At 37.0% G+C, this 12,082-nt stretch overlaps 1 protein-coding gene across 8 annotated transcripts in view; it reads right to left on the minus strand.

Annotated features, from left to right (window-relative positions):
- Positions 1 to 12,082, minus strand: part of EYA1 (EYA transcriptional coactivator and phosphatase 1) — a gene marked incomplete at both ends in the record, with an annotated part of 284,113 nt that overhangs the window by 141,345 nt on the left and 130,686 nt on the right. For 4 of the 8 annotated variants that reach the window (XM_079796670.1, XM_079796668.1, XM_079796669.1 and 1 more), the window contains one exon: positions 1,992 to 2,115. In XM_079796670.1, the coding sequence (XP_079652796.1) occupies positions 1,992 to 2,115 (124 nt within the window). Of the gene's footprint in view, positions 1 to 1,991; positions 2,120 to 3,613; positions 3,664 to 12,082 lie in introns of those variants that run through there. The other 4 variants (XM_079796672.1, XM_079796671.1, XM_079796667.1 and 1 more) reach the window with 2 other exon arrangements.

The following is a 12,082-nucleotide window of genomic DNA, read 5'->3' on the forward strand; positions in this document are numbered from 1 at the left end:
CCACCCCAGGGGGAAGTCCCCCCACACACACTCGGTTTCATTATGGTGTGGTGCTTATTTTGTTCGAGACGAGATGCCTGTGAATGATGGCAAAATGAAACATCTCACCCTTACTTCATTTCTTCATCTGTAAGAAAATTAACTACCATTATTTCATATTAATCCTACCAACATGTATTGGTATAGCCTATTAAGCAAAAATAATTTGACATATGTATTCTTCTATATATGTAAGTTACTCTAAATGATTATCTTATTGGGATTTTTCAGTGATGAGAACAACTGTTACATGTTTGGCCCCCTCTGGCGCTTGTCAGTGGCTGCCTGCTCAAGGTCAGTGTCTACCTGCTCAAGGACACTGGCGTGGGGCCCACGAGCCCAGGGACCTCTTTGTGACTATGTACACCCCAGTCTACACTGTGCCCTAGCCATCCCTCCACCTGCGTCTGAATTCCAAAGGAGAGAAAAAAATGACTGCTCGCTTTTTATTTGCTTTATAAAATCTACCTAAACCCTAGGATTGTTTTCCTTTAAACAATTTAAAATTCTCTGTTATCACCTATCGAAATGGGAAGAAAAGAGTTTCAGATGAAAAGGCACCTTATTCAGAGATTAATTTTGGCTAGGTCAGCGAAGTTTCTACTTTTGACAGTGACCATCTTTCATGACCACTGGCAATGAAAGTATTTACTTAAATGCAAAATACAGACTACAAGGGTAGGCAAAAGTAGGTTTACAGTTGTGAGTACATGAAACAGAGTTTATTATTATTTATTATTTTCCACACAAGCCACTGTAAATCTATGTTTTCCCACCCCTGTATTTACACATTAAAAACAACAGTCACAGTATAAAAATTAAGATGTCTCACATGAAAAACAGCTGATTTTATATTTTTTCTATCATCATAAATTTCATAACACTAATAGTTTCAAAAGCCTTCACTAATACATACTGGAATACTGAACCAAACAATTTCATGGCATTTAGTTTTGTTTACTTTTAAGAAATGTGATAAAAGATCACAATGGTGATTGGAAAATGATGTTTATGGATGGAATTCTAACATGAATAATTTATTGAACTTCTAGTGAAATTTTTGCTCTAAGTTCATCAAGGTCCAGAGGTTTAGGAGGGAATAAATAAGCAAACATATAATCTGTGAAGAAGTAATTTTTCATTAGGCTAACGTGGAAACAAATGGATTACAATATGTCATAGATCCTTCCTTATGCTAAAATTTAAAAATATACACAGTAAGTATGAATAACAGCTTACAATACATATATATAGTCGTATTTACATGTTTAGACTTATGTATATGCGGATTAAAGTAGGTATTTTTATTTACATAACATGTATATAAATATTCATGTATTCATAGACAAATAATTGTAATAGTACTATGTTTTAAATATACTATTTAACTTTAAGAAGCAAATAAATTTTGTGTATCATCCAAATGAGGTTGTATATTTGTAAACAATAGATTTCTTTTTTTTAACTTACTTATAACTTAATGTCCAAAGCGCCAAGAAAGGCACACAAATTCTTGTATTGATATTTAGAAACAATTCAGTCCAATGTTATATGCATGCAACAAATAGTTTTTATTTAGTAACAAAAGGTGAAAGCAAAATAAAGGAAATAATTTTAAATTTTCATTACTCATAAAGCAAAACAATGCAAATTGATACTGTGCTGTGGAAAATGGTCAGCAGGAGATACAACAAAAAGGTTCAAAATGTTATGCACGCCCCATATGTATAATATGCATATATATGTATCTATGCAAAATAAAACCAGTCTATGTAGTGTTATAATAGCCTAGTGACGTGCAGCTCCTAATGAGTACTGATTCATAAGTCAAATTACGTAAGGAGAAACAGAAGAGTAATTTCATGGATTTGAACTCGTAACCACCTAACAACAGAGCATACAGTCATGAAGAAGCAAGGTGCAAAGTAAACAGTGAGAAGGCAGACACTCACCTTCGGTGCCATTGGGAGTCATGGAATTACTATTTACATGAGAGTTATCGAGTTTGGGGCCACTGGGGGATTCACTACTACCACTCAGACGGCTATGCGGGCTGGTTAGATCCTGCATTTCCATAGACCTAGAGACAAGAAGCCTTCCGTTTGACAGATGTACCAAATTCATAACGCCGCTATGTAATGCGCTAACGACTTGACGCCTCTGGAACACACTCGCACAAAAGTCCCATTGTATCTCTTTTCTTGGACTCAAAATAGTTCATCTTACATTTTACCTCCCGTCACCCTTTCATAACATGTGGTAATGAAAGGTGTCAGCCACTTGCCTTACCTATCCAGCCAAACATTCACAGGGAGCTTTTAAAATCTTTTTTTTTTTCTCTTATAGGGCTCATCAAGAGAAACAGATCAAAAGAGACCATTACACCTAATTTCATGTTGTTTTTTTTAAAAATGTAGTCATGCTTCTTTTACATTAAAAAAGGCATCATTTTTCTAAAAGAAAAAAATGTGTAAACAAGTAGGAAAACACCACCCTTCTCTGGAATCTGTTTGATCTAATAAATTAGCACTAAGTACTCCCTTATAATTTACCAACCAATTGTAATTTAATGGGTCCCCAAACCAAATAAAACACTCGGAGCCTATAGTCTAATGACAGAGAATGAGATAGTTCTGCTGCATGTGTTTACTCTGGCAAACTGCTTAATTGTCCCTCTGTTTCCCCTGAAACAAATGCAGCATTAAAACATTATGATGTCGGCTCTCCTGTTTGCTTTGTGGATTACATACAGCGTGCCCAATTGAAAAGGGATAAGGCCCACGTACAGGGAGTCCTGTGAGCATTAGCACTTGGAATACCTCAACTGTCACTCAGGGAAAGAACAATTCTACTTCAGTGCTCCAAGCGTGCATTTTTACCCTATAAAAACAGTTCCACCTCCCCTGAAAGTCCTTAGACTCAGCAGTTACTTACTCTATAAAAGGTACAAAAGCCACTACTCATGTGCACCATTGTACAACTACCCATGTGTATTTACCACTGCAGTAAAGAAGGGAGGATTTATTTAAAGTGACTAAAAACATCCCTAGATACCATCTTGTTTTTGAAGTTTTTGAGAATCTAAGACCCACTTACTTTATTTTAAATGTATGTGTATTTTTAAGGGGGGGAGGGCACGTTTAATATCCTATCTATGAAGCCAAGACTAAAAGTTAGTCATTTTAATTTGGAGGTTGCACTTAAACTGATTTAAAATGGCTTAAGATGAACCGTTTTTCTTCTAGAGTGAGTTTTTATTTCCCCAAGTCATCTGAATTCAAACGAAAAATGGCTTAAAATCTAATTTCTCTTTTCTAAATTCCCTTTATATTCACAGTTTTCCTAACTCCAGAAACCATAGCCCATAATCATTTTCAAAACCAGGCTCCTATTCCCTTTCTACATACTCAAAATGTTTTACACACACACACACACACACACACACACACTGCTAAGTAATTTCCAACAGAGGCTGTTGCTATTAATAGCAATAATTAAGAAATACTAGACAAAAATAGATATGGGTCACAGAGAGGTAATCTCCCAAAATGTCAAATATCAACAATATCCTTACCTGCAACTTGAGGAAACAGCAACATCTGAACTGGATTGAGGTGTTTGCACCTGTGATCAGGGGTAAAAAAATTAGAAGCTGTTGTTAACTCTGCTTCGGTGTCAGCTCTTAATTACACAGAGCACATGGCTGAGAACCACAATGCTCCCTTTTAACCAAAAGAGAAAAAGGAGGATACGGCAGCAGTGAAAGGCATATTGTCTTTAAGTTGAGGTCTCTACTGTTGTTTCCTCCTGCAGGTCTACCCTCCTCCTCCCCTGGTCAGGGGGGACGGCGGCCAAATGACTGGATAGTGATTCATCACTGGCCTATGACAGCTGCAAACGGGATTACCCCTCCCCCAATCAACATGCAAAGCAGCCTTGCCCAGGCAGCTTGGAAAAGGTGCTTGGAGAAAAAAAAAAATCGCTAGTAGCAAAATGAGTGTGTTTCACAGCAGTGGCCCAGGCCACGGCCCTCCAGCATCCTCGGATCTTTCATCTGCAGCTATCACCAGCTGAACCGGAGTGCCCGCCCACCCCTCTGACTCCCGACAGTTTCTCATCCTTATCACCAGTTTTCTCCTATACTGACTGCTTGTCATTTCACATTCACGGAAAGGGCTTCTGGGCAACTTCCAGGCCCTGCTGGACTCGTTACAAGTGGCAAAGGCAAGTTTTCATACCCCGATATTTCCCCATCCCGGAGCGCTATGCTCATTTACCCACGCAGGTTTAAAAGGCAGCCACGTGCATTCCCCAAGGCCTGATAAAATAGGGAAAGCTGTTCGCTTTGATCTGATTTTCCATCTTTTAAACCGAGAGAGGATGGATAAGACAGTCATCAGCTTGTGTCCCAGGTAGCCAGCATGTCGCTGTCTGTTGCCTCCAGAAGAATCTGGGTTTCGGGACTTCACTGGACAACTAGCCTAACAGGCAGGGCAGCCTTTGCTGATCTCTGCCCACGCTCCAGGGGCAGCGCCAACCACCAGCAGGTGAGCAGCTCAGGCGAAGGTGGGCTGCTGGCTCCCAGGCGCAGGCTGATGCCTCAGCTGGAGAGAGCATTCTGCAGGACGTTCAAAATGATTCCGGATTCCAAACCTTTGATGTGCATTTTCATTCAACCTGAACTGACATGCATTAGGGGTACAGGACCAAGTTGAGAACTGGTGTGTCTCACGTGGCCTGAAAATTATCCGGCCAAATACCTACGACTGAGTCCTGTTCTTTTTAAATTATGATTTCTGAAATTAAGAAATACCCCCTTTCTGGCAAGCATGAAGCACCGTTCAAGTCTACATGTCTTGGGGAATGTTACGTGCGATTTCTGGGTATGCTTTTCTAGAGTATGTACAGGATGGAAAATAATTTTTAAGAGATGCCTGAGCATTAAATGAACATTTAATGTGAATGCTTGTGGATATGTCACTCTGTGATAACAGGCTTCTGCAATTTTTGTTAAAATTAATGTTCTACACAAGATTGAATGTTTCCCCTTAGAAACTGCAGCAATATACCTCAAGAATAAATCTCCTTTTTTTCTTTTCTTTTTTTTCCACTTTTATACACCTGGAATAAATTATAGGTGAGAACTAACTTAGTTTTAAGAACTCTCTTGGCTTAATTATGTGAAAGAGTATGTAAAACATACTTTCTGTTTAATGTTAAAAGTGTTAAAATACATTGCTATTTTAACATTAGCTGGATTGTATAAGCTTAGAAATATAACTTTGGTTCAATTATATACTTTGAAAGTTTGATTATATTTATATTTGAGGTTTAACCTGTCATATTTAAATTTCAAAGTCAAACTGTTCATTGGAGTTCAAAATAAGAATTATTCTAACACGTTTTCTCACTAAAAAATGTATTTTCAAAATATCTTTCCTTTCTGCTGACTCGACTCAGTCTCTACTGTACTTTTTATACACTACAATTTTTGAAAGTCCACATTCACGATCTTCATTTCATTAAGTAGACTTCAGATATATTCTTTTGTGTCTCAAGGATTATTTAAACCATGTGTTGTGTGTTACTGTATTTAAAAATGACTCTTTAATCAAAATAACTTTAAAACAACTAATCCTCACTTAGGCTGGTCAGCTGAATCCACATCGTGGTCCAGGAAAAATAAATCTACTCTCAAGAATGCGAATGCAGACAACAATTAGACACAGATGTGAACAAAATTAGTTACAGTTTACAAAATGCTACACTTCACATGCTTTTAGTTTTTTATGTGTAGTACAAGATTGCAGTGTAGTAAGGAAACATACTCTCATAATGACTTATCTAAAAAGAACACCTATTTCTGATTGGTGTTGATTTTCTCTTATATATGACAAGATCTCTGGAAATTTCTATATTTTCAAGGTCTAAAACCCTAATGTGTTTCAAAAATAATTAGGCATATTTCCATTCAAAAGAGAAAAAAATATTTCATGGTTTTCAGAAAAAATGCTGTTAGACATCTGTAAGCTTACATTTTCTGCTTCCCATCCATAAACTTAATGTTTCTTGTCTTCTCCTAATCTGGTATTTTTAATTCAAATGCTCCTATGAGTGCAACAATATTTCCCTTAACATTATAAATGGTCGTCTTATATTACAATGAAGTCATTTCACTTGAATGCTTTTTAAAACTCTTCCTATAGAATACTAAGAGTAGCATACGGCTACTGAAAACACAAAGAGAAAAAAGATAGCAGAACTTCTTAGAATTCATATTCAAGAATCCTAAACTAGTAACTCTGACTTCTGATTAGTTAATGAGGTCTTTTAAGTTTGCCTTTTTTCTAATTAAATTTATAATTCTTCACAGATGTAACTTTTGTTGATGTTCAATTTGTCTCTCTCATTTTGTTAAACCTCACATAGTACTTCGCCAATCCATTGAATAGCCACATTAAATCTGTTAATACCATGCTCTTCAACCCCAGAAATTATTTCCAGAAGGCAAACTTGCTTTGAGGGATCATCAAACAAGACTTAAGGTACACATTTTATCACATTTTCCCTACCACAGAGCTCAGGATGCAGAGCAAAATTCATGACTTTTGCACTGTTTATTATACTTTGCTAAATTACAAATCAAAAGCATCTGACAGAAGATCATGTATGAAGCCAAAAAGTTAATAATGTTCTGTGAAAAGTAAACTGTAAATGGAAAGGGATTCTAAATCTCAGCAGCACAGAGCAAATAAAATGTAGGTACTTGTCTAAATTATGGGTTTTCCACAGGCTTTTCTGCTTGCTAGAAGCAATTTTTACAAAACGACTATAATTTTAAACTTACTTTCTTCAAACCAAAAAGAAATTTTCAAAGTGAAAGTACTGAACTTATCTAAATAAATAGAGTTGGCAGGCAAGCTAGTTTTGCCCAACCACAGATCAACCTGAGTACTCCCAAATTTGAAAGACAATGGCAATTTTCTAATCAGAATGCATTTTATAGTGAAGAAAAAAAATGTGCCTTGGGCACAAATCTGCTTTTTAATCAGAATGTATTCTTGCTAAAACTCTCCTAAATCAATATTTCTACCTATGGTGTCAATGCTCTGGTTAAAACCTAAACCTAAAATTGAAATAAACTTCTGCCAAGAAATGGAGGGATGCCTTTGAAATGTTAACACTTATTTCCTTCTTTATCAAAGACTCCATAAGATGACTTCTTTAATACTAGTTCTGATTTTTAATGTAATATACTGTACTACTTTTTGAAGTACCTAATTTGAAGAAAATGACAAAAGAGAGTCCCCTTGGACACAAAAACAAGTATTTAAATGGCACTTGGTTCTGCCTCTAGTTTTAAAGGACTGTTTTCAAAATAGCATGTATTGTAAATGTTGATATCTGATTAAATGGAACAAGTGGTTTTATTCCCGCTCTGAGCGTTTTTCATTTCAAAGTACTCTTATAAAATACATTTTTTTTCATCCCAATGGAAATTTTCTTTTGAGAAAAATCATTTATCATGTCTAGGAAATCCAGAGAGCAGCTGACTTGCCTTTGGCACTCTCAAACTGAACAGTGGCTCAATTAGGCTTCTCTGTCTGTCACCGCAAAGAATTTTCAGGATTGAAAATCCATGGCTGCCTGTTCACTCACTGAACACTTTGGGCCTTAGGAGAACTCATGCAGCGAGAAAGTCAAATATTTGATAATGCAAAAAAAAAGCATGACTATTCGTGTGTGCACGTCCTCGAATCCAAAGGGTGGGCGAAAACACTCATACAAGCCTAAAATAAAACCTACTCTGAAAGACACATTAAAAAAACAAAACAAAAACCCAAACCTATAAAACTACACTATGTGCTTAACTACCAACTTTTTGGGCCCCTTGTCATTTTTTAAGAAATGAAACATACAAAACGGTTGTCTAACCGCAAGGACAGCTCTGAATTTATTGAATTCTTGCAAATGCTATGCTTAAATGTGTTCAAAAACTCCTCCCAAGATACATTGGCAATTCATATACTGATTCTGAACGACAGATATTTTAAATGGTAATTCAAAAGTTTAAGTCTGGTTAAATTTCAAGGTCCATTCAAGTCATATAAAGTGTCAAGAAGTGGAAAATAGTATTAATTTGACAAATGTTTATTATTTCACCTTTTGAAGATGAGCCTGTTTAATATAATGTTTGGAAAATTTGTTTATTGAAGCAAAAGGATTTCCTCCCTTTAAAAGTGGTATCTACTTTTGTTGTCCTTTCAAAATGTTAATTTCTTCCTCATTTTCTCAGATCAATCTAAAGTGTGTAGGAAAAGTTATCTGTGTGTTGCAATGGATATAGGTAGATAGATAGATAGATAGATGATAGATAGATAGATAGATAGATAGATACTGACATAGGTATATTACTTTATTCAATACCACACAATCATAGTTGAGGTTTGTGCAGCAATTCAGAAAAGAGCTATGAAGTGATCTCCCGGCAGGAGGTTATATTTATTGATATAGGTCACAACAAAAGTAACTGTGAACAATTAATTTGTAATTATCAGTTAATGATTCTAATCGCTCGGATAATTTGGGGGCTGAGAATTAATTATACGTGTGTGATGGAACCCTGTGGTTCCTCAAGTACTAGGTAAAAGTGTCATCATCTTCATGCCCTAAGGTTTTCATTTTAAAAGAAACCAAAAACAATACTAAAAGCGCTCCTGGTATCTCGAGCTCTGCCCACCGGACAGCGGTTGTCAGTGCCCACAATCTTTCAAACAGTCAGCTCGTACTTACGGCGCTCACATCTGCTGCATCCACCCTGCGCTCCTTCGCCTCTCCCGGCTTAGCAAACCTCCGTGCCGGCCATCCTTTCGCTCCGGGACGGGGACGCGGGAGGGTTCAGGCGCTCGCGGGGCAGCCGGGCGCTCCTGGGAGCCGCGCGCGTCCGCGGGGCAGAGCCCGGCCGCGGGGACAGCCGCCTGGCCGCTGCTGCAGGCTCGGGCTGCCGAGCGACTGAGCGCAAACGCGGTCCCCAGCGAGCGGCCCGCCGCAGCGGCCGGCAACAGGAAGGCTGAGAGTCGGAAGTGGCACCGCCGAGTGTCTCCCTCGCCCCAGACTCGGAGCCATGGGCTCCCGGCGCAGCTTAGAGACCGCCTCGAGCCCTGCGCGCCCCGCGCCCCGCGGCAGCTGAGAGCATCTGAGCGCCGCAGACAAAGCAGCAGCAGACTCGCATCCCGGCTTGTTGGCGCAGCCTTGTAGGTCTGCCCGTGCAGCCTCCGGGCTTTTGGTTGTTGTTTTTGCCACGCCAACCGCAGCTATTCTCTCGTCCTAACCTTATTGGTTTAAATGCAACAATTGAAAGGAGCCCGGCTGGTCTGACTCAACCTTGCTGCTTTAAAAAAAAAAAAAATTATTATATAAATGAACGCGCCCCATGCTATCAGAATAAACAGCTGTGTGGGAAGAACTTCTCGGAGACACTGTCAACACACATCGCTGGCCACAGCAGCTACCAATTACGAGCTTTGGGGAGTCGTTACGCGTTATCTTTTATACTTTTCCAAAACTTTTTTTTTTTTCAGGCCCTGAAACTCGGGGAAGGGATGCTTTTCAAATGCTGTTTTCTAAATGTAACAACTGACACAGGTCTGGGGGAAATTTAAAAAAAAAAAAAGGAGAAGGGCCGTTTCCACATTAAGTACATCAAGGGTAGGGTTGGGGGTGGGGGGGAGCAAACGTGTAAGCTATTACCAGTTTAACAATGGAAGCCTGAGCGTGATTCTGCGAAGTTTTCTGGAATGATGAGTTTTACCTGAACCACTTTTGTGGGTATGAACCAGGTAATATTGCCGTGTTAGTATTTTTAAGTGATTTGGGGGACAAAGATGTGTTTTACCTAGAACTCTTTATAGTCTCTTCTTTTTTTTAAAACAAATTAGAACTCAATCTATGCATGAAAATCTATACTACCTAGAGGGTTGAGCCATTCAGATTATGACTAAATTACAGGTCCAGTTTAAGATACTTAGTTACTATCATGTTTTAGGCAAATAAGTGGCTTCAGTTGTTAGATTGGTGACTTAACCATTATATTGATCTCATATTTGAAGAAGGCATCACTTATGTGACTATTCTATTTTTATGTGCCAGCCCCATGCCACAGTTCAAACACCAGTGTTTATTTTTGATACTACTCACTCATCAAAACCAGTTTTATACTCTAAACTAAAATCTTCATACCCACTGGATTGTCCTTAAAACTGTTTTGTCACAGTAACTTCTTTAATGATTTTATAATGTTTTCAGATCACAAACTAATAAAGGACATAGACACAGTGTTACCTTTCCTAATTTGTAAATGAAAGCACCATTCTGATGCAAACAAAACAAAAAGCTTCTAATGATCAAAATTCAATATAGACTTCCCTCTTCTTCCCCCAGAAAGGATACCAATCTGAATTCTTCAGAAAAGAAAACTTAAACTGCACACTCACCTAGGATTTCATTTTGTACGGTAGCGGCAAGGAATCATGGGCTAGTCATCTACCATATTTGGGAAGCCAGGTCAAAAATCAGTTCATTGCTATTGGATCTGTGCATATATGCAGCAGAAATAGAATGACGTTACAACCACAGCACTTTCTCAGACCAGAAGTATCAGTTATTCAATACACAGAAAATAAAATACAGCACTTAATAGAGGTTTCTAGAGTCATGAGTTCAATGTAATGTTACATTGATTCACTCTATGATATCAAACAATGACTGCTTTTGCTCTCATATTTATTTCTAAGCTCCATAAAATACAAAATTTGAAGTCCTGGTTGGAAAATGCAACCCCTGTTTGAAACTTTACAGTAAGCTATTATACCCAGGCTTCCCCTAATTTAAAAATTATTATACATATAAAAGGGTAAAATATTATCATTCTCATCCATGAAAGGTTGTATTGGCAAATCCAAAAGATACTCACTGTATGAAGTCAGAACTTCAGGGATATAATGTAAAGTACCTGACTTTTGTATAGAATTGCCTACATTATAATCAAATTCATTACATTAGTTTTTATATTGAAATTCAATTTTATTTATATAACACAAGATACTATTAAATAAATGATGTATATAATTATGAAAAGCATGAACATAATGTGACCCCTAATTGACATGCTATAGGTCATGCAACATAATTATGTAACAAAGAGCATAGTCGTTGGCTAAAAGAAATATCCATGTGCATATATAGCACTTTTAACTGGTTTCCTTCCCTAAATCAGAATTAGAAGGATTAAATATGATCACATGCTCATCCACAAATTGTCTGGTTACTGCTTTGGATATCAAATATGCAATAAGTACCATACAACTTACATCCAACATATTATCTGATAAATAGCCAAAATGTAAGCCATTACTAAAAAGACCCATCTTGTGGTTTACTGTTAACTTCCTATTTCTAAATTTTCACCAACTAGAATTACATACTTAACAACCAACTTTAAGGACCAAGGTGTTCCCTAAATAAAATCATATATATCACAACAGAAATTAGGAAAATTTGTCGAAATTTTGCTATTAGTAAAGACAGATATTGGTAGGAAACATTACTATTTGATATTTCCTACAGAAATTTCAACACATATGACTAGGAGTAAAATATTTTCTAATATGATTTTCCTTCCTAGAACAAAATTGTATACATATGTGTGTGTGTTTGTATACATATATATACACACACACATATATATATGCATATATATGTATATATATATAATTATACATCTATCTATCTATCTATATATATAATTATATATATATATAATTTTTATCTGGAAAAGGAAAACACTTGAAATAATCAGCTGTAATGAAATGTTTGAATACCTTCAAAGGGACAATATCTTTCATATACTGTGTCTCCAAATAGGTTTTATCTTACCTAGGTAAATGCCTGATTGTATAGAAGTCTGCAATTTTGATAGAATTGTTAGTGCTTCTCAATTAACAGAGAATTTTAAATAGAGGCATGATTGCAAAAATAAACAAAT

Source organism: Cnephaeus nilssonii (genome assembly GCF_951640355.1).
Source record: "Cnephaeus nilssonii genome assembly, chromosome: 18".
NCBI classification, from domain to species: Eukaryota; Metazoa; Chordata; class Mammalia; order Chiroptera; family Vespertilionidae; genus Cnephaeus; species Cnephaeus nilssonii.